Here is a 23,760-nt window from a genome sequence, read left to right as displayed (position 1 = left end):
TAATATTTTGTTCCCCACAGTTAAAGAAACTGCACTGTGGATAACACAGCAAGGGGAAAAGTCACTGATACTATGCTGGGGGAGAAAGAACAATTCATATTGGTTAAAAATCACAAAAAAAGAGAATTTTCAGAAATGTGCAACTTGCATCAAATACTTCCATGGAATTCTGACTGGTCACTTTCACACTGGCTTGCCTGAGAACCACATGTTCCCAATTTCTAAGAAAGCAAATGGAACTATTTTGTGAAAATTCACAACTTACATGTTTGTCACTATCCTTTTCACAAAGGCACCCTAAATGTGTCTTACAGCAGAGTTGCCTGTTGCTGGTAACCTCTCTGGAGAAGCCTTCAAAGTTGTTGACAATTTCTCCTATGTCTCTACTGACCACACGAATAAAGAAAGCCTTGACAGCACATAAGACTGCCAAGCATGGCCAAATTTACTGCCTCATTGCATCCAAATGCTTATAACAGGAGGACTGTGGGCTCTTTCCTCAGCTGGTACTTTGAGAATTAACCTTTTCAGACAGTCTGTGAATTTGAAGTACCAGCATGGAACCATTCACTTTGTGCCCAGACCTAGGTGGCCACTGTCAGTTTAGTTGAGTGGCCATGTTTCACCTTAACTTCCTGTTTCCAGATGCTTACCCCTTCCTCAAAAAATAATCACAAAGGGCTTTCAAGATGGAAGTTATTCAGTATCACCTCCCACTCTGCAGAGGAAGAAAGCAACCACCCTGGACTGGCAGTCCAAAACACTGTTAAAGGGACAGAGGCCATCAGATCCCATTATCCTGTGAGGAAAACAGCATTTCTCCAAATTAGACAGCCTTTACATACCATCTCTTTCCAGCCACTGCTGCATCTCCCTGAGTTGTTTTGGTACTTGCAGTCATATTCAAGTTCTCAATTCCTCATAAGGCATTCTGTTTCTGGCAGTGAGGTAATGGCAGTTGTGCTCCAGCTGTTTCAAATCCCCAAGATTCAGGGCTGCACCAGAAATGTTTTTTTTCCAGTCCCACATACCACTACTCAATGTCAACATTTATTCCAAGCAAAGGTTTTTGCCAGGGTAAACCACATGCCAATCTTCTTCAGCAAACTGCAGAGTGCCAGAGAAAGGACAGATCGAGCATAAGGCTTGTGCCAACCATAATTTTCCTCAGCTGTATGGAATAAACAGTCTTGAGAGTTAAGAGACAGTGATTCCAGTTCTGTGAGCTCTCCCCTGCTTAGGATATTTGTTTGAGATATGAGTTTAGTGAGAACTCCTTTGTGTGGTTCTGACTAAGACATTTTCCTGGCCTGTGTCTCAGTTCCTCTGCTGTTCCCACCTGCATTGTGGGAACAACATCCCATCCCACTATTCCTTGGATGTGATGAATCATGTACTACAGTGCCTGAGGTCATTTATGTATCTAGGCAGGTTGTACTATGCACGTTTCACCCATGACGACAGGGAGGGTTTTCAGCATCTTATAACAAACCAGGTGATACACAGACTCCAGTCTTAAGCTGACTAAAGATAATGGTTTGTTCCTAAAGAAGCTTGAAATAACTGACTACTTGCCAGATTCTAAGTGAATTTAGAAAAAAAAACAACGAGACGTTTCTGTGAGAAACAATTGCAAAGGTAGATTGAAGGAAGAAAAGGCATGATATCATCAAGTCAGAGTTTTTGTGGGTGTTCAGCTGCGAGCTCGGAAGGCTTTGACATATTCGCAGTGTCAGTGAAACAGACTGGAATGGCAAAGAAGGAAGTGTTTATTCTGTGGTCTAGGGCTGAAAGGGTGTTGCTGCAAATCAGTGTCTGGAGCCTACATCAAGGTACAAGAAGGGAGCAATGAGAACTGTAGGTGAACTCATGAATGTGCTCACTGGACAGTGCTTGTGGAACAGTCACAGAAGCTGTGTCCTGTCCAAACTGCCTGACAAAACCTCCTGCTCTGTTGGCCGTGGTGTCGGAGATGTGGCAGCTCAGTGACCTTGGAAGGCAGATCCCATTGACAGTAACTGCTGTTCTCAGAGGCCAAGGTCCAGCATTCACCCATGTGTGGGCTGTCTGAAAGGCAGCTAGCTGCATCCCAGGGCCCCCTGGGCAAGCCTCAGGCTAGAGATCCATGCTCCATGCTGTCTGTATGACATAATTGCTACACTGGCTTTGTGGCAGCCAAATTGCTGTGCAGTGTCCATTGTGAGCAATAATGGGAAATTACTACAACTTTTTCCTCTCCAAGCTCAAGACCAGGGGTCAAGGTTGGTAGGTGATGCTAAAAGTTTCCTTTCATCTGAAAGGAAATGCTGAATTGACCAAATGCTAGATTCTGGCTGCTGCTTGATCACAGTCTTCAACTTGACCCTGGAGGAGTCAAAACACTCTTTCTCCCCTCGATGAAGGATAGTGACAGAGATTATGACACTGATCTAATTTGTTTGAGAGTGTGTGAGAAATGCTATATATTAGGCAATAAGGGTTGTTGGGTGAGGTGATAAATTCCTTGGAAACCACTGGGAGAGATGCTGCCTATCAGTAGATTTCTGTTTATTGCCCGGCATAACAGTGTCTGTCTTGGAACAAAGAACAAATGAAGCCCAGGCTATTTCGTCAATAGTTTAAGAGCATTTCCACCAGATATGCTGACTGGTCATAGTGGATGTGTATCCCACTATCCCCCTAAATTCTGTCATCCCCAGGTTGCAAAAAGGGTCATTCCTTCCTACTTTATTGATCAGTTGAAATCAGGGGCATATCTATTGCTAAGTGTATACACACTTGCTCTTCAGAACACTTTTAGTAGCAGTCTGAAAAGGCTGGGGCCATTCTAATGACAGTGGCGCCAGAGCTCATATTTAGCTTACTTGTAATCTGCTCATTATAACCTTTAACTCACTGAAGCAATTGATTGAACTTCATTCCATGTGGAAAAAAAATCCTCTCCTTGCGAATGGCAATCCTTTGATAAAGATGTCAAGAAAATTAAATGGACAGATTTTGATGCAGTCATTTTAACAAGTAACACTAGACTGAAATATAAGTATGGAAATTGCATCTATTATACTTCTCGTCATTTAACACAATGGAAATAATATACAATTGTGGTAGTCATAAGCCGCTTTGAAAAACAGAGACATTCCAGAAATGAAGAGGGTAATATAGAACAAAATTAAAACTCCAGTGAAAGGGGTACAGATCTGACCTTGCTTTTATAAAGCTACTTAATTTGCCAGGTACCCTCCACTTAAAAAAAAACACAACCTGTGAATTCTCATATGTGCCCATGCTGTTACTGCACAGCCACGATGCAGAAATAAAAGCTGATTGGTTGTAAACACCCCAGCTAGAACTGGGAGGAGATAGAGGCATGTAAGGAACCTAAGTCATCTAGTCACCAGCTTTCACTCTTACCAATGTGAACCAATGCTCTTGCCTTTTCCTGGGAACTCTCCAGAAGGACAGAATGACTGACTTGGCATCCTTGGTAGGACTGAACAGGGGTTGCAATTTAGCATGGTCATTCCCTCACAGCACACCATGAGCTTCTCCCTGAGTGTTGTTTTCTATACTTGCTGGAGAAGCAGGGAAAAGTCCTCACTGTTCTCATGATGACGCAGTCAAATGGTTAGATGCTCTCTTAATGTGCAGTACTTTTATCATAGGAGTCATACTGAACTGAGATTTATAATATTTTGTTTTTGAAAGAGCAGAAATGCTTCCTTACCCTTCCTTACTTCAGCAAATACACCCCTGGCACCACCAAACACTGAAGCCAAGAGAAGGATCAACAGCCATTTAACCCCTGGAAGGCTGACCCAAATGTGAATAAATGTGTGTGTGTGGGCATTGAACGAATGGTGAATCCAGCAGCTGGCACCTGTGGAAGTGCAGGAAAAAAAGGTGAATCATTAAACATGCCTGGGATGGATTTTCAGGGGCAAAGGTAAAATGCACAGATCTGTCTATTTCCCAGTAGGTTTTTAACAGCAGCCTCAGCTAGAGACTCAATAACCTAGCAGCAGGGCACAAAGGAAGTGCTCCTACTGGCAGTAGCGTTTTGATTAAAGAAAGGAATGCTTTCACAGCAGTCAGCTTTCCAGTTGGTACATGACTAATTCATCAAGACTGCTTGTATTCAGGTTTCCCTTTCAGACTTCCAGTCTGTTTCTCAGACCCTGCTGAGCTTAACTGGGTATCTGTCCTGTCTTCTTTAACAGCAAAACAAAAACAACACAATGACCAACATCTTTCTCCTTGCCTACAGGAAATTAAATACTAAGAGAAGATGGACAGTGCTCTGTAAAAATACACAGTGCTATAAATACTTTGATACCCCAACAACAGTGGTTGTTACACTTTGACAAAAACAATGTCTTTAAAGAGATTATTAAAAATATAATAAATGTGCTACCTACAAAAAGCACGATTGCATGCAGAGCTGACAAGGAAAATAAGTACAAAGAGTAGGACCAGAGAACATGGGTAACATCTGAACACTGTGAAGTTCCTAGGGACATCATACCCATACGTGGAGAGGACAGAAACCTAACACAAAATCCTACATCCACATACACTGACTGGGAAAGAAATGCTAAGCTACCTCCCAGATTCTGATATACTGTCTATTTGTGATCCAGAGGCCAGTAACTCTCTGGTCAGTCTCTTAGTACATATATATATATGTATATGTGTTTTAATTTCCTAAGAGCTGATCAAGGTTCAGTCTTAGAAATTTCTGATGGCAAAACAATGCTTGGGACTCCCCAACTAATATGAAGCAGTTTTGCTAGAAACCAGTCAGGGTGAGCTGCCCAGAACCACCAGAGAGAACAGAAGCAGCACTTGGCATTAGCCTTGCTCCATTTCCAATGTGCACAAGGGAACCAGATGCTCTTCAGCTCCCCTGCATTCCAACCTCTCTTTCAAATTATGAGAACATACGACATCTGCCATGCCACACTCCTGAGCCTGCTTCCCTCTGCCCAGTGATGCAGTGTTGTACCTCAGCTGCTTGCCTCCATCCTTCCATTTCACCCTCCTCCTTTTCCTCCCCTATGCCAAGGGAGAAAGAAGCAGGGAAGCTGTTGCCGTTTCTGTAGCTAACACTCTCTCTGTATCACCAGGAAAAGTGCAGAGAAAATAATCTGCTCCTCGAGGAAATGTTAAAGTCTGCAGCTGAGGGTGAAGTTCTGCAGTGGGTTCTGCTTCCAACTCTCAATAAGCTCCTAAGTCTCTCACAGCTGACACCCAGCTAGCCAGGATTCTTCATCAGAATCCAGGTTTTGCACTCAAGGCTGTTACATCAGAAATAGATACAACCACCTCATTTTCATCTTCTGACTCTTCCCATCCTGTCTTGGAAAGGTGTCTGTCAGAGATGTATATTCGGGGGGATGCTCCCAGCCCCACAGTGACAGTCACTCTCCTGCAGGACCTGTAAGGCCAACAGCAGTTTTGTTCCTGTACTACAGTCAGGCTGAAGGGAGAGCAAGATGTGTGTCCATGAAGGTACCGGCACCTTCAGACATTCGCACAGAGCCCAATACCTACTGCACAAGGTAACACTTACTGGATGAATCACAGTTCTGGACTTAGGCAGTTATCCACCCAGACCTGCTTTCTGGTGCCCAGAGCAGTTGTTCTAATCTAGCCGTAAATTCCTTAAGCCAGGTGTGAGGATTTGAGTCTCCTGCTTGCAACGTACTGCTTAATTTATGTTGACTGTTCCTGGGATTTAAACCCGATGTGACAGCATAGCTCTAAGTGAAGTTGTGTCGAGGAAATGTTGGCACAAATACAAACATCTACAGCATCTCAATGGAAAACTTAAAAACTGAGTTTATTGAACAGTTGAAAATAAATAACAAAAGTGGGGGCTCATTAAGTTTACTTCTTTATACTCCAGCTGCAGAAAAAGTGTTTTAGAATAAACAGTATTGTAGATTACTGTGGGTAAGACAGCATCCTGCCTTGTTTCTGCCCATCAGCAGACTCTAAGTCTTTCTTTAAACTAAAAAAAATAAACTCCAACCAAACAAAATAACCCACCAAACCCCCCTCCAAACCTTCCCAAGGCTACTTTTCATCTGTAAGGGCTACTCACAAGCTTGGTGAAATGACAATTCAGTGGTTACAAGGGTAAGAACACATAAGGTTCTTTTCATAATGCTTTATGCTAAAAGTAGGAATGTACTTTATCTAAATAGTAGGATCGTACACATAGTTTTGTTTGGAAGTTTACTCAAAAATACTACGAACATATTCTTAAAATACTGCAGCTTGAAACAATGCATGACAGAAACAGTCTGCAGGCCTAGCATGCAGAATGGGAATCACAAGGTTCAGATGGACAACAGGGAGGAATATAGATTACCAGAAATTACATGATTGTTCTCATTAAAAATAGTAAAACATTAATTACATTACAGGAAATACTAAAAATACAGTAAACTTTGCAGTTTGTAGGTTCTGTAAGAAGGTTTTAGTGCTGTGTTAGTCGTTATTGAAACTCAAACAGTACTAGCTCCTCAACCTACAGTGGCACTGTGTGTACACACCAGGATCTGCACTTTGAGTTGTTCTGGTCATTGAGACAGGTAACATTCAATGAGGCTGAGATAAAACACTGGCTTATCACAAGAACAAATGTATAAAATTCCCTGAAAAATCAGACAGAAGTGAACAGTGCCTGTTAATCCCAGAGAAAGCAAGAGGGAGGATATGTGCTTGCCTGACAGCGTGGCAGTGACTGCCAGCTGAGAGTTTTAAGTTGGACTTGCTCTCACAAAAATCCCAAGTCCATCTGTCTGTCCACCACAGGGGTTTGCTTTAAGCCCGGGCAGAATTGTTCTAACCCATTCCTGCCCAGGACCTGTGAACCAGTCTAGAAAATGTCTCTGTTTTAACAGCAATAATGCACAATGAACTCACAATCCCGTATGGAAGTACAATTTACAGAGGATAAAAAAACCCCTCATAAATGTTTTATTCCCATCCTTCCCCCCTTAATGTGAGGGCTACTCTGCTTTTTTCCCCCCTCCCACCTTCTCCCCTCCCCCACCTCAAATAAGCAGATGCAATCAAGGTGAAATTTATTTTGAACCAATTCTGCAAAACAGTTCAACAATGCCATCCTTTATAAAAATACTTAGTTACATAAGTAAACTTATTACTATTTATATAAAAAGTGTGAATGTGAATTTTAAACTCTGTTAGGGAAAGAACCACATCAAGGTCTTCAGGTGAAACAAATAAATTTTCATAAACATACAAACTCTTTTGGAGAAGTTTTATAATACACAACCATTTACAATGAACACGTTCATTAAGTTAGTGTTTTATTCCTTTACTATACAAGTGTTATTACAATGAACTGTTCCATTCAGTAATTAAAAATCCATATAATGCCGTGTCATTTTTGGCATTTTTTGTTATGACTGTATTAATACATAAACTCATACGATTGTGTTATTAATTTTAAAATAGTTAGAAAAATTAAAATTTCATATTTTTTGATTTTGTGTGTGTTTTTTGTTTTTTTTCTTACAGAAAGCCCTTTTTAAATTTGATAACCACAGCTGTGCAGTTGATGAGCAGTGATGAGGGAAAATGAAAAATGATGGCACTGTTCCTACACAGCTCTGTTGGTAGTTGGACTCAATGTAGTGTAAACCAAACCCATGAATGTTAAGTTTAGTACCAGAACTATATTACCAGCTTTTCTGAATTCATTTGTTGGATAGCTTTACAATGATAATATGAATTCCAAGCCAGTAAGTAAGTGTGTTTCAAAATTAAAGTATGTAAGGTTGATCAGAAAATTCAAGAACCTCATGCAAATTATTGAGTAAAAGACATGATGTTATTGCTTGATATGTCAGTAGCAAAAAAAAAAAAAAAAAAAAATATAGATGTAGTGTCAGCTGGGCTGAATGCCAGCAAATTTCATTACTTGGACAATATTAAATATATTTTATCCCTTTACTTTTTAAACTTTCACTTTTTTTCATTTATTTTTAGTTAAATAATTCTGTAGGAAGGGCAGAAGTAGGAAGAGCAACTGTGTGTGTGTCTTAATAGTCAAGAAAAGCAAAAGTGCAATCAAATCCCTGAACTAGTGACAGATAGCACTTGTGGCACCCCCCCTTGTTAACACTTACAAGCCACATACAACAGTACCAAACCTGTCTCTGTAAAAGGACTAAAAGGTGGCCATTTACCAGCTTCAGTCTTGCTTTCCTGGTTAACTTTGTTCAGGTAGTCTTCCCATACAAAAGCTTGCTGTTCCATTGTAGCTTAAAAGATCAAAGGTTTTCCCTCTGTGATTGTATTACATAGCTTCAAGTTCAAATATCATCATACTTTAGCAACATAATTTTATAAAATATTACCTCATTTTCTAGTTACCTTCATTATTCTTAATTAGCTATGCAGAAAGAAAAAATGAAAAATCTCTCATGCTACTTTCCAGTTATATTAATACAAGTATTAACACAGTGCATTATGCTCTCTAATCTCACTACTGAGGTCTACCATTTAGATCAAGTTTCTCATTCACTGTTCCAATTTCTTTTTTTACCTGCCTATCCTAATTAAGTCCATGAAAGTGGAAGCTTAAAGATCAAGACTATAAACCAAATACAGTTGTACCATCTTTTGCTTTGCAGAGGTGGGGGCACAAACATGTAGTTTTAAACACAGGGAGTTTTACTGAACTGGAATAGAATTGCTTGGTCCCAACAAAGTTCTTCTGCTTTTAAAAGGCCTTACCCCAAGATCACTAATTCCAGACAATTCCCTCATTAGCAGAATGATTAACAAATACTGGGAGAATAAAGGATTTAAAACATTGATTTTTCTGCTATTGTTCACACCAACAATTATTTTTTCTGCCCCATATTTTCAGTAAGCTTCCTTTGGACCCTGAAAATAAGTTGGGAAAGAGGAAAAAAATAAAAACATATCATTGGTAAATCAGAGTATAACACTTTAAAAGTGGTTTTGTGCAACTGCATTATGAAATTCCAGTTTGCCATTAAGAGCATGCAAAGTAGCGAAGATTTTCTTTCATGTGATTCCTTAGAGACGTCAGGAATTCTTTGCAAGTCTTTTACATTTGGCAGATTTGTGCATGTTATATAGACTGTTGGCTTATAAATTGTCTCCAGGCTGGTACTGTGGTTCTGTAGCAGTAAAGTAGTCCTCCAAGAAAGACTGTATATACTCAAATGTTGGCCTCTCATCAGGGTCCTTCTTCCAACACAGTTTCATTAACTCGTGGAGAGACTCTGGGCAGCCTTGTGGACAAGGCATCCTATACCCACGTTCCACTTGCTCCAGAACTTCTCGATTCACCATTCCTAAAAGGAAAGCGTATTAGCTCTGAAGGACATTATGCAAAGAACAGTTTCCCAAAGTTTTTCAAGAACCTCTGCAGCTGCAATGGATGTGGTTCTACCAGAATAGAACCTTTAATGAACACGCTTTAGAGTGAAAACATTATTTTACATTTTGCATTAAATACATTTTCAGAACATTATTTCAGTACACTGGTAATTCCTCAACACCTGGTCTTTTTCCCTTTTTCACTGCCTTGGACCTGTCATTTCAGAAAGGAGACTCCAGCACAAATAGCTTCTCCCTGCCTTAGGTTCCATTCAAGGACAATTTAATTTGAAATCAGGCCAAGAAAAAGGCTTTATATATCCCTAACAGAACTGCCTTACAAATTCCAGATCCAGCAAAGTATCTGCTGAAAAATGTTTAGGTTCAAGAATTGGTTTAGCACATTCAGTGAACTGATGCTCTCTGGAGCCTGGGAAAATGTCAGAAGTAGAAGCATCAGGAACAGACAGATACGAAACATAAGGACAACACTAATCTGAAATAACCTGTCACTCACATTTAGAAGTGCTATTATTTTAAAACACTTTAAAATATGCAATATTTAATCTGAAAATAAACCAAAGTATCTTTGTGAACAAAGGAACCAGTGAGGTGTGTTTTGTCTCTGCTTGTCAACTGTGGGCTCTGAATGAAGGGAAGAAGGTAACTTCAGAGGCACAGAATACAACAAAGAAAAAGATATTACATCTTCCTGTTACCTGGATATGGCACTCTCCCCTTAGTTACCAGCTCTGTCAGTAAAATTCCAAATGACCACACATCCGACTTGATTGTAAACCGACCATACAAGGCTGCTTCTGGAGCTGTCCATTTAATTGGAAATTTAGCTCCTGCAAACATTGGAAAGACAGTCTCAATTTTCCCTTGCCAATTTGCAATTTGCTTACATTTTAAAATGTTTTGAGAAGAATAATGCACTAAAAACATTTTTATACTTTACTGATAAAATTCAAGGTGGTATAGTATTGTAATATTTCTCAAACTCGGACATCAACTACTGGCTACAGTATCTGGAAACACTAAAGACATCTGAGAGTCTTACTTAAATATGTTTCAAAAAGTGAACCTGATGAACAGCTTCTCTGGAATCTCATCTCTCTTCAAACTGTATCATGTTTTATCCCCCAAAAATAATTAAAAATGTTTTTTTTTTTTGTTTAAACACAAACAAACCACCACATAACTTTGAACACAGGAAGTTTACTAGAATTACACTTGGGCAAGGAGCTCACCTAAACATAGCTGTGAAAGCACAACTCCATGCATCACCCTTATCCATGAATACAGAATACACAGGCATGTTCTGCTAAATGTAACAGTTCTAAGCAAGGCAAATGGTCTTATTAATTAAATAAATTAACTGGGCTTACCTTGTCTTGCAGTGTACTCATTGTCCTCTATTAACCTTGCTAAACCAAAATCTGCTATTTTACACACAAGATTGTCTCCTACAAGAATGTTAGCAGCCCGGAGGTCCCTGTGGATGTAGTTCATTCTTTCAATGTAAGCCATGCCATCAGCAATCTCAAAAAGAAAAGTGTTTAAAAGGTTATTTTTCACAACTGTATACATTTCTCCCAAGCATTAAGCTGCACCTCCTTATTTTAGCTCCATTCCCATTGTATAAGTATAGGAATTATAGCATAGCAATCAAGAGCTTGGCACTGATTAGTGTGTCTGGCTATGCAGTATCTGCTAATTGCAAACCAGACTGTTTCTTTTCTGACAAATTACAAATCCACAACAAAAGGTGTAAGACAGAGCAGCATACAATAGCCAGAGCATTCAATATTTATGCTTAGTTGACATCTGATAGCTCTTCTCTAAACACAAAATACATTTTTTTTGTACCTGAGCAGCCATGTCGACCAGCTGTGGGAGTTTTAAGTATTTTCCTTCCCCTTCCTTAAGGAAGTCTAGCAAGCTGCCTGTAGAACATGACACATTTTGGGGGAAAAAAAAAGGAGAAAAACCAAAAACATTAACTTGACCTGAAAACACAAATAAGAATTTTTTCTTAGACATAATAATTGTCATATTTAGCTCACAAAATCTGTGTCTGAAAGTCCATCATTTACCAGAATACGTGACCCAATGATCATATCCATAGCTATCTCTACACTAGTAATTAATTAGTGCAATTCTATCCAAGTGGTTTGGAATCCAGTTCAATAATGCAAATAACTAAGCACTAATAAAACCAGACTGCTGTTTTTGGCACTACCTTAGATTTTTCCAATGTTGTTGAGATCAGTGCTCCTCCTAGCTGGACTTTCTTCCACTGGTAGATTTATAATTACAGAACAAAAAAGCCTATATCCCTTACCTACGTTTTTCTGCCAGCCCAAATCATATATTAGAGAAATTTATTTTGTTGCTTTTTCTTTCTTACAGGGAAAACTATCTTCCATTCTTTACGGTACCTTATCTTCTCCCATTTATATAATGCAGTTGTACCCAAAGCATTACATGAACTGATTTCAGATACTGCTCCAAGGATCTGTGCTCTGTTAAGCCAACAATCCTTACCTGTGCAGTAAAGCTTTGTCTGAATGTAACAGTTATCCCTAGAGGTGGCATTATGTCACAGGAGGTAAGAATACAACCTCTTTGCTAAGAAACTTGTGAAGATTGGTACTAATCACTCTTGTCACAGTCAAAATTACAGTAACAAAATTACAAGTGTGGCCATGGTGGGGAAAGAAACCACTTGACCATATATCCTGAAATGGATTCACAGCAGTAACTCCGAACTAGATTTCTCCAACATAACTTTAGTGACTTGCTGCATTTTTGCACAGTGAAAGTAAAAATGTGGCAGGCCAGATCCACAGTGCTGCTGTTTGCTGTGTGTGTTTGCACAGACTTTTTCTGACCTTGGTTCATAAGATCAAAGGACTGAAGAGCAGCAAAGATTCCACACTGCTCTCTAGTAGCCTGTCCACACTGCAAAAAACAGTTGGATACTCTGCAGTTTGTACCTGCTTGTTTTCCTTGTAAAAGGGGAAATATAAATAAAAATAAATTGTTTTACTGGCTTAGAACAAAGAAGTTTTATGGGCTTTTGTAAAATGTGAGAAATTTGTCAAAGGTAAGCTATAGAAAGAAACTTCCAACAGCATTTTGAATCCATAATTTAGACAAATTACAACTCTTCGCTTCTGCAAGGTAACCAGTTCTGGTAGTTAACTTTGCTTTTCTTTAGACAGTTACAAATATTTTTTTGCTTAAATCCTTTGCTGAAATCTGATTTCTGAACAATGAAAACTGAATTTGCATGGCTGTGTAGTGTTATTTAGGAAAAAATATGCAGAAGGAACTTTTTACATTTCATGTTCCATTTACCTTTTCATACTATACAACCCTTTAAAAACCCCATCCAAACAGGAGAAAAGCAAACCCATACATTTTTGGTGCTGTACTAAACACAACTAGCTACTCCCTTGCTTCTGTATCTTATGAGGATAGTCAAATTTCTCTATGAGTTGAATGGAAGCCTGCATTTTATAAAAAATGGAGTAATTGACTTGAAAATCTGCTGCTTCTTAACACTAATATGCTTATGATGTTTATTTCTACATTCTGCCTAAATCTCTAAATCTCTGTTTCAGTAGCAGGGGGAGGGGCAAATGATAAAGAGCAAAGAAAGAAGGATCTGAAAACAAGAGGATAAAGGAGGGAGTCTGGGAAAAAAACGCTCAACCTTTTTAAATTTACTATTACACTGCTGGGAAAGAAACACTAAAAAATCCAAAGCTAGGCATATTTTGTTCTTATCAAGACCTGTCTACAAGCAGGCATAATCTCATAGTAATATTGCCAGCTATACTGTTCCATTTAAACGTGATGGACAGTACACACTAAAAATGAGGAGGAAAAAACCCCAGTCTTGTCACTTGGAAGATTAGCAAGGGTGACACAGATGTGCAAAAGAATCATGCCTCTGCCCATAATCTAAATCAGAACTGCTCCAAGTAGGTCAAGCATTGCTCATTTTAATTTAATCAAAATTAACACTTGTACTTCAGTTAGCTTATACCTAACATTAATTAAACACTAGATTTATTGCTGAGGTCTTAAATAACCTTTTAAATGTAGTATTTCTAACTATCCTGTCCCACACCTTTTGTCATGAATTCAGTGACAATGTAGATTGGCTCCTCAGAAACGACTGCGTACAGCGGAACAAGCTTGTCGTGTCGTAGTTTCTTCATGATCTGAGCCTCCTGTAGGAAAGCTTCTGGCATCATTGTACCAGGTTTTAGTGTCTTGATTGCTACTTTTGTCGTTCCATTCCATGTTCCTAGAGAAACAGATCAGGTTTTATTCCCTACTGTATTAGTGGAGAGGTTCTCTGCTGAAACTTTTTTTTGCTTCTGTTTTCTTATATAACAGAATAATCATAAACTAGAACTATATTGAATATCAATTTTACCATTACATGCAGGATCATAACTGGTATTTGTTCCTTTATTTCTCTATGACAGTATCTTTTCAGACCCTGATAATGATTTAAAGTACCATTGAAACATCACAGGAACAACTGAAATGCGTCACATTAAACTCTTACCCATCCATACTTCACCAAAACATCCTTGGCCCAACTTAACTTCCAGTCTCAAAGATTCTCTAGGAATTTCCCACGCATCTTTTGCTAGCCCCTGTGTTTGTGGTTTCACAGTGGGACACACAGTTGTTAGCTTATGACACAGCCCATCGGCATGTTCTGGAAAACAGAAAAAATAGTTAATAGCTTCACAGTTAAACAGGGGCAAGACTAACAAAAGTAACATCTTAATGTTGATAGAAAGAACTAGTCCATTTACTTTTTGTTGAAATCAAAAAGAAGTTTTATAGTTGCGAATTTTAAGAATAAGCTATATAGTCCTTCTTCCTCACAGCAGGCACAGGGTAACATTGGGACACTGGAACTTGGGCTTACCTCTGTAGTGTTTCACCAACTTCTGTAGAGATTCAAATTGTGCTCTGGTTGTGATATAGTATCCACCATTGTCAAGTTTCCTGATTTTGTAGTGTTTTACATTATCACCTCTGACCTCATCCCAGTCACGTATAGAAAGTGAATAAGCACCTAGGAAAAAAAGTCACATACTGGTTCTTCACCAAAATATAAAAAGGTATTTAACATATCTCCCCAGCTGTCATTGTACCTATACATGGTGTGCACATTCATGTTTTTTGTGGGATACGCATAAAAATGTTCACCTTGGTGTTGGGGAGAGCAGGGAATGGGAGAGAGGAGACATACACAGACACGTACATACCTTTAGTGGTTTCACTCTCTCTTACTAAGAAAATACCACGCTGGTTCCCAGGATTTAAAAGTAGCCTTTCTGCATCCTTCCTGCCCATCTTACCAAAATACCACCTAGAAAATTTAAAGGGAAATGTGTAAATAAAAGTTTCCTATGCTTTGGTACTCATATAAGCAAGAGATTTAGAAATCTCAAGCACTGACTGGACTACCAATATTCCATAACAGTTGCTGGGCTACAAGTATCACAAAGCAGATACAGATCAACAAAAGCAACGACATCCATATAATCACAATATTAAGACGACTTATTTCTATATGACTCTCATTTCTATTATTTACAAAATACATGCAAAGAGGCCTGTATCTGCAAATACTACAGTTTTCTGCTGGTTTAACAACAGACATCAAGACATCAACTGTTCTAAACACTGAAAGGAATATCCCCCTCAGGCTAAGTTTACAGGCCAAGATGAATCAGATCACACACACTGGTAGCACATTCAACACTGCAGCAGCTGAAATTCCCTTCTCTAAAAAGTTTTTGCTTTATGTCAGAAAACAGTACTTAATGCAAAGTGAGTGTGCATAAATATCATTGGATGACAGGTTCATTCAGGTTGGAGGGACCCTTGGAGCTCTCTGGTCCAGCCTCCTACTGCAGGCAGGGTCAGCAGTGGTATCAGACCTAGTTGCTCAGGATGTAGTCTATTTCAGGCTTGAAAACCCTGAAGGACAGACCATCTACCTGGGCAACCTGTACCCTTTCCTGGCTGTCCTCAGGACAAAAAGGTTTCTTATATTGAGCTGGAAACTCTCCTGCTTCAATTTCTGCTGCCTCCCATCTTTCTCCAACTCACTAGAGAGAGCGCTTTTTTCTACTGATCATTTAGGAACAACCCTATGGTAGGTGTCATTTACTTCTCTGTGCGTAACACTGCAAACTGCAGAATCACTTTAATACCAAAAGAACACAGATGTTTTAAAAGATTTGTGTTTTTCCTTGCCTTCAACTCTTTCACAAAAGAGGTTTTTCTTCTACATTCCCACAGTGTGCTCATCCTGATGAACAGATGCTGTCCTGAGCCAGTGATAATTTTAAGGTGCACCTCCAGATGAATCCCCAGACTTTGGAACAAGACTTATTTCTATCAAAATTTCATTTTCATTAGATGCCTTAAAAGTTACAAAATGATGTAAAGTGTCAATTTTGAACATTTTGGTCTGCCACTATCTTATCGTTAAGCTAATTTGGCTTCATGACTGATGGAAAAATTTGTACTGGAAACTGTTGCAAAACAATGGCTTTGTGGGTGAAACATTTCTGGGGAAAAAATGTAGATAGAGAGCAATCACTTTGTTGGCCATGAACAGAATGGCCCCTGCAATCACATGGAAATTTGAAACTTATTGTTACATTTTGTTGTATTTGTGTTTGCATGTCGAAGGAGATGTTCCAAATTAGAAATGGATATGAAAGAATACACACTGGAGACAATCTGAAAGTAACTTATAATCTTACAGAAGCAAACTTGAATCCTAGCTCATAACTTCACGTGAAAATGCCTCTTCCCCAGACTACAACAACAATTTATAAACTATGTAGTAATGTGCTGTTTTATTTCACTACATATAATAATAGGGTTGAATTATTTTCTTTTTTAAAGACAATTAAACATTTATATTACAGTGTCATTAAAAAGAGCACACAAATAATATGGACTCTGTCACAAGCAGTTTCTGTTACAAATGCCTCTAGGCTTAGAAAAGGCCACAGACAACTTGGGGCTCTGTACTGCATTTGCATTTCTAACTCTTAACTGCAGTCACAACACAAAATTTACACACTATCAAAGCACAGGGCTATCAAACTCTAAAGCAAATTAACTGTATTCCAAATACTGTGGGGATATTTCATAAAATTAGCACCGTTTCTTTAAAACAAACAGTTTCTAAAAGCTTTCTCATTCATCACCCTTCACACTTACACCTAGTCATCACATATGACAAATCCCACCACTCTGTTCTAGCCAGTGTTTAGGAGCCATACTTTCTTTGAAAAGGGCTATCATTTCCATTTTACCACCCCTGCAGTTGTAATGACAAAGTTTTATTGCACAGTTAAAAAATAATAAAAAAAAAAGAAATATTTGACTCTTTTTTTTCCCAAAAAAGAAACAAAAGTTAATAATTTTAAACTCAGATGAAACTCAAGGGTGCAAAGTAACAGACCATTTTTGACGCAATCATTTTTTAATAGCAAAGAGCCAAGTGAGAGCAGCAGCGCAACATGCTAAAGTCTCAGCTTGAGATTCAGGAAAAATCTTGAAAATCAGGCATTTTTCCAGACGTACAGTAGTAAACAGAAAAGTGCACAGATCACATATGAGTAAACTGCTGACTGGAAGTATCATGCCTGTATATTGAAATAAGAGCTGTGCAACTTTGTATTTCTAGTACAACAAATACAATCCCTTGGAACAAGCATAACCCACAACTCTACTCCAACCTACGGGTTCCACAGTCATTTTATGTGATTGTCTAAGCACTCCAGGATGTCAGGAAATAAATGTAGTAAGTACACAAAGCAGTATAATTTTCCAAATTCATAGCAATCCTTAGCATACCAAACAATTTTATCACCAAAAAGTTATCACAGATTAATAGTTTAGCAATTACTGTGCACACATATGCTTTTTTAAATTTATGGTTAAGTCATACCAAGTATATATAGCTGATCTTGACTCAGGGTTTGGCAAGCAAAAATAAAGGATAAAAACCTAGAGTTGATGGGGTGTGAACTCTTTATCTAAAACCCATCCATTTTTGCTTTATAAGATACGTAAGGTGTGCCATCCAATTTTTATCATTACTGAATTCTCACATCCTTTCTCCTTTAGCCCCACAAGTAGCAAGCAGGCACAAAACACTGTGTGCGCCCACCACATGCTTACTAATAATTACACCTTTGACATAGTCCAAGTGGCACTGCTACCTTTTCATTAATAGTATTTTCCTACTCTTCCCTTAGATGTTATATACGATGTATTTAAAAAACAGTATCATCACAGGGTAAAAAAAGTGTCTAAGATTGACGGGATACAGTGTCTTACTCTTCTGCTTGAATGGAGTCTGCAGGAGCTACATAATTGCTTGGGATGTAGCCTGTCTTTCCCGTAGCAATGGATCTTGCTTCCCACCAGTCTCCTTCCCTGCAATGAAATATCATTACCTCTTCCACGTATAAACAACACATAATTCCATAGCACCTGTAATGTACTCACATATGAAAGGCAGGTAAATTTAGGTAACATGTTATTTTGAGGGCATCTAAACTAGTTTATGCTGCACCTACATACATCTTGTTTTGTGAGCAACACAAATGCCTCTTAGTGGAATTTCATATGTTATTCTTTTTTTTTAATGTAAAACCAAAATGCTTTATGGCAGAGATGTGTAACTAAACTTCTGAGCTGTCTGGTCTTCATCTGCCTCTCCAGATCAGAGAGTTAACTCCAGGTGCAGAGTCTGGGAGGGACCTGTCCCCACTGTTGCTGCCCCAAAGGGGGTAGCTGTGCCTTGCTGGGGCAGGGAAGGAAGTCCCCCAACTGACAAGAGCCTTGGGGCTACCATAGTTGCTACAGCGCTGTATCCGCACCAAACCCTGATCTCAGCCTGAAAAGTTATTGTTTTAGCAGTATTATATATTTTAACCCCATGCTTGTTGAATATTGAATGTATTAAAAAGAAAATAAAAAAAAAAAAATCAATCTACCCCACTGAAACAGGATACACAGATTTCCAAAAAAAACTGGGGATCTAATTATTCCAAACAACCTAGTGAGGTCTGTGAATGAGAGCACTTACGTGTTATTTATTATCTGGAACCGTTCACCTTTCTTAAATGAAAGGTCATCTGTAGTTCTAGCTTCATAATCATATAAGGCCACAAATACAGTAACACCACCTTAGGAAAAAGAAAAAAAATCCAGTATGATACAGCAATAATATTGCAACACTTTATTTAAGTACTTGTCCATGAAACAATTAATCAGTTTTGATTTTGAAGCAACTAAACACTCCAGGTTGAATCTCATTTTGGAAGACAGATGAATAACCTGCTAATTTTTTAGGACAGAGCAATGCCTATAAACAGACATTCTGAAAATATGTTTCCACACCACAAAAGGCCACTAGACACATCACTGGAACTACATTAATAATTACAGCACTTATATACAGAAACCTGCATGATGCATCATCAGTTAAAAAAAAAACCAAAAAAACAACAAACCATAGCTTCTGTTTCTTGTTAAGAAATGCAATTCTGGAAGAACCTACACAACCACAGTGGTGAACCATCAGCCACTAATTTACGCAGAAGTTCCTCTTGCACTTGGCTACAAATAACGGTTGCATTCCCAACTTTTGGAGGTTACACATCAAGACCTACCCAAGGAACTGAACCAGAAATAAAAGTATTCTCTTGGGGACAAAGACATTCCTCTGCTTTAGCACTGATGATTTTTTTTTTTTGATTCCCTAAGTCTCCTCTCGCCTGTGAAGCAGACCCTTGCTGAGGGTGATCCATCAGTACATTACTCCAGAGAACAAGGGCCAAGACAGGTCACATAAGGAACAGCTGCACTCCACCAACCCTAAGGAATCTGCTTTCCCATCCCACTTCTGGTATAGGGCACACTGATGAACACGTCCCCCAGACAGGACAGATGTGAGAGAGGTGGACGGCAGGAAGGCTTCCACACCAACCAGCAGGAAACCTTTTACTATACTCTAAGGAACTGATCTATAAAACTGGGAAGAGGAAGATGAGGAAGAGGGAAAAGAGAACAGGCTGAGATGTACAAGCTACTTGCAAAAATAAAGAACCACATACCATAACTAGAAGAAAGTTAAAATAGAAAATCACAAATAGACAATTCAGAAAGACTTTCTAAGCCCTAGAAATGCAATTTCTTAGTCTGATGAACATTTAAGAAGCCTAATGATGATCCAAGCAATTAACATTTTTAAATGAATAATACTAAATCTCTAATATGCACATATAGATATCAGGATATACATGAAAGTCCACCAAGAGAAACATGTTGAAAATAATTTTAGATCTTACAATTAACATGACAGTGATCAGAAAGAACACATAATGCAGTGGGGACAGTCTATATGCAATATTCTTGTGCAATGTACACTTTCTGAGAGACCTCCTAATCACCTAAATATTTTCATTTGATTTGGAGTCTTCCTGTGGTTGCAGTCTCTCAGTAGGCCTCAGCTGGAAATGAATTTACAGTTCCGACAGGAAAAACAGAACAAAATCCCCACAGGACGTTAGAGTAATTGAGGGCTTTTTTAAAAAGTGTGATTTATGAACTGAAAATGAATTAAAATATTCCTTAGAAGTTAGGAGCTCCTAATTTAAATTAAAAATCAAAACAATTCTAGCAATTTTTCTCTTCATTACTGAATTACTTTGATGACACAAACTGATATGTGGAGCCAGAAAATAGTGAGGATACAACTGTATTCACACAAACAGAAAGCAAGTGTTAAGGGGAAATTAACCATCTCTATAGAGTTCTTCCACAGGTGAAAACAATCAATACTCTAAAGTCACAGTATCACAAAGGTTTTTAAGTGCATATAAAGAAACTCAAAAAATTTCAGCTACCATAAGACCTCTTTTTATTCTCAGTCACAGTGTTATTTTTTCATAGCAAAGAATAATAAAATACTTGAGAGAACAGCATCATCACAGACTGCTTTAAACAAAGATACTGTCAAATGGTATTTCAAGTCTCTTGCAGCTGTTTTCTTTGTGATCTAGTTTAGCTGCCCAAGCTATCTGTAGCCATGAGACTTCCCTTAAAGATTTTCCTTTTATCAGGTCAGTATTCCATCCTCTAATCTATGACTGGTTTTGGAGAGAAGACTTTACCTTCTGGTTCAGCATGGGGATTACAGAGCACTAGCACAGCTTCATGGAAGGCAAGAACAGCAGTCCATTTTTCTTATTTGATTTCCAGTAATATTCTATGAATTCAAAGTATCTGAAGACAGACTGTGTCATACAGGAGCAGTGTGACTAACTCAGATTTCTTCTCCTTTTCTGCTCTAGACGAATAAAAGATGGCTCAACTCTTTTCAGCCTCACTACAGGCCATGATGACAACCATATCATCCTCTTGTCACACATCACTGATCAACTGGGTAAGTACTACTGACACTTACATCCTGTTTGACGAGCCCATCTATTCTCCTCTCTTGTGAAGCAAAGAGAGACAGAATGTGATCCAGTGTTTTATTGGTCACAAATACAAAAAGCTTACAGCAGATGAAGGCTGTCATCTCACAAAAACACCCAATTTTGGTTGATCTGAAAAGAAGCACTGAATGTACCAAATAATTGTTAGTGCGATTTTACTTATCTATGTATTTATTTATTTATTTAAATGAAGGGGGGTTTTTTGTGGATGGGCTGGTTTTACAGAATGAAGAGGAATAATTTCATATGCATTATCATTTTACCTAATTGCAAAACAATGGGAGCATTCACACAAATCAGCCTGCCTGCTGATAACTGATTTCACACTGATGAGATATTAAGACTCTCTCTTCACGAGAAATCTCTCTTGTTGACTCTAGTTCAAGATATAACATGCTTAACAACCAGCAGGAACAGGAACAGGCAAGAGAACATCCCTTCTGGTCTCTGCAGTAAAGGATTTGTGGTACCCAGTGGGGGGCTACATCTCTGATGGCTGGTTATGCCCAAGAGTGCCTGCATGCACTGCTGGAGCTTCCTACATGACCAAAGAACCAGATCTAGTAAGAAGAAATATGCCAAGGCTCTTGGGGGAGATGAAATACAATAAATACAGCAGGGCTAATGAAAATAAAGGACTGCTGCCCTTATTTAATTTCTGCATATGTTCATCCAAAACGGGGATTCAGAGCTGACTCATTATGATACAGGCTAGATGTTCATTTTCATTATTTGGTTTTTAATGTATTCCCAAGAAAAGGACTACGAGGTGATCATTACCTCACTACTCATATTTGGTATCCTGAATTGCTTAATGTCAAGGTCAGAATGCATTTCCATGGATCTCAAATTACTTGTGTTTAAAAGACTTTATATGCCACTGGAACAACGCAAACATTTAAGCACTGTAAGTGTGCCAACAATAGAGGTTTGTGGTAAAACTAGAAATAGAATAATAAGAAATTATTTACTCTGTTTTTTGAAGTTTCTGTACAGAGCTTCTAGAATAAATTATTTGTTTTACTGTATCTCAAAAAGAAGAGTAAATCACAGCTTCCTTTCAGAAATATCCAACCAAACTATGAAACTAGTTACGTGGACAAAATCATTATTTTTGTAAGTTTTAAGATTTTGATATAAAGGTGGATTTATAACATCAAATGTGCATGTTGCTTTTAAATGCTGTATCTTCTATACCTCAGCCAAGAAGGTCTCTGTGTGTTGCAAATTCTATTTTTACATTTTCCATTTTGGTTTTAATATGATCACCAACAATGGAAATCTGCTCTTTCATTTCACACATACTGCTCCCAGACTAAAGTACATAGAATATAATGCAAATCTTGTTTAGCTTTATAAATTAATTCAATATTGTATTAATATAACTTAAAAGTAATCAGACTTGAAACCAGTTTAAAATATCAATTCCCTGAATCTGAAGTGTTTTTCATTTTGTAAACCTCTCCAAATTTAAAGCCATTATCATATATGCATGCTTTCAACAGTTTAAAACTTCTAATTTAATTGTATCAACTATTCCTATTATTGTCTTTAGTAAGTCTTAAATTTCTCTGTGCTGTGATCCTAATTGTCTCCACAAAAATAAAAAGCCTAAACACCCAACCTTCATGCCCTAGTCACTAGTGAATACAGACTGAATTATTATCTAAGCAGTAAAGATATGGAAAATCAGGAATCTCTAAAAGGCAATTTATTTCTGTGTGGCAAGGTGTCATAGTGGTTTTTTGACTATGACTGTCAAGTGGCTATAATACTAAATAATAATAGCATCATTTTATGTAACACTCACCTGTTAAAGTACTAGGATATGTACTTGGCACAGCTGAAAATGAAGATGTTGCTCCTCCAAAGGGCGTCATTCCTGAAGGCCCTCCAAAAGGAGTCATGGAATGACTGTTAAAATTAACTGCTGATCCCTTTATTGATGGTGACTGTGTTGCTTGGCTGGAATCTGATCCATAATGACTGACATGGGAAATAACAGGTTCTGGAGCATTTTCAGTTCTGTATTTCATGGCTGGGCCTTTACCTTCTTTGCTTTTAATACACCCCATTCTTGCTTCTGTGAGAATGAGAGGGGAAAAAGAAAGAGTTCAGCTTCATGTTGTCTTTAGATAGCTAACGGAGGACATTCCCAAAAAGTTAATACAAATGCTAATTTACTGTTGTTAAATCCCCTGCAGAGTGTAAACTGATGAAAAAGTGTTCTGGAATAAAATCTAAACTATTACTAGACCAGGGAAGCCCTAATTATTTTCCCTTCCAACTTCACATAATAACAGCACATTTGGATTATTCTTCATCCTGGTTACTTGATGGACTGTAAATGGCAACAAAGCAAAAAAAAGGGGGAATCAGGCAACAGATGAGGAAAAGACACTGGAGTCTTCTATTAGCAGGGTGGAGGGGGAAACAGATGTGACAAATCCAGAGTCAATTATAGGAAGTAAATCCAAAGCAATTATACAAAAGAAAACAAATGGGGCATTCCTGCCTTTTTTTTAAGCATCTGTGCAATGAAATCTTGACCAACTGGTGACATCTTTAAAGACAGAGAGGTTTTCATCCATTGCCAGCTCCAAAATACATCTCACAAACAAAGCTCAGATATTCACAGCTGCAGGATAGGGTTAAGCTCTAGAGTAACTAAAACTGCAGAAAAACCAAGAGTCATTACAATATCTTAAAGGATTTAGAAACTGAACTGTGCCCGGACAGGTGACAATTTATATCCCTGATGGCCCAGGGCTGCCACCAGCTCCCACTACAGGCAGAC

General features: G+C 38.3%; 1 protein-coding gene across 1 annotated transcript; it reads right to left on the bottom strand.

Moving 5' to 3' along the window:
- Positions 1-9,150: 9,150 nt before the first annotated feature.
- Positions 9,151-23,038, bottom strand: YES1 (YES proto-oncogene 1, Src family tyrosine kinase). Its single transcript, XM_062501118.1, has 11 exons — positions 22,774-23,038; positions 18,548-18,647; positions 17,794-17,892; positions 14,691-14,794; positions 14,348-14,497; positions 13,976-14,131; positions 13,529-13,708; positions 11,257-11,333; positions 10,776-10,929; positions 10,104-10,235; positions 9,151-9,359 (listed from the first exon to the last, which is right to left on the bottom strand). Exons 1-11 carry the CDS (start codon positions 23,036-23,038, stop codon positions 9,151-9,153), a joined length of 1,626 nt encoding a protein of 541 aa, XP_062357102.1.
- Positions 23,039-23,760: the final 722 nt, after the last annotated feature.

This window comes from Cinclus cinclus, chromosome 1, assembly GCF_963662255.1.
Source record: "Cinclus cinclus chromosome 1, bCinCin1.1, whole genome shotgun sequence".
In the NCBI taxonomy this organism is placed as follows: Eukaryota; Metazoa; Chordata; class Aves; order Passeriformes; family Cinclidae; genus Cinclus; species Cinclus cinclus.
Note: the sequence above shows the minus strand (reverse complement) of the source record. Positions and strands in the feature narration are given on the sequence as shown.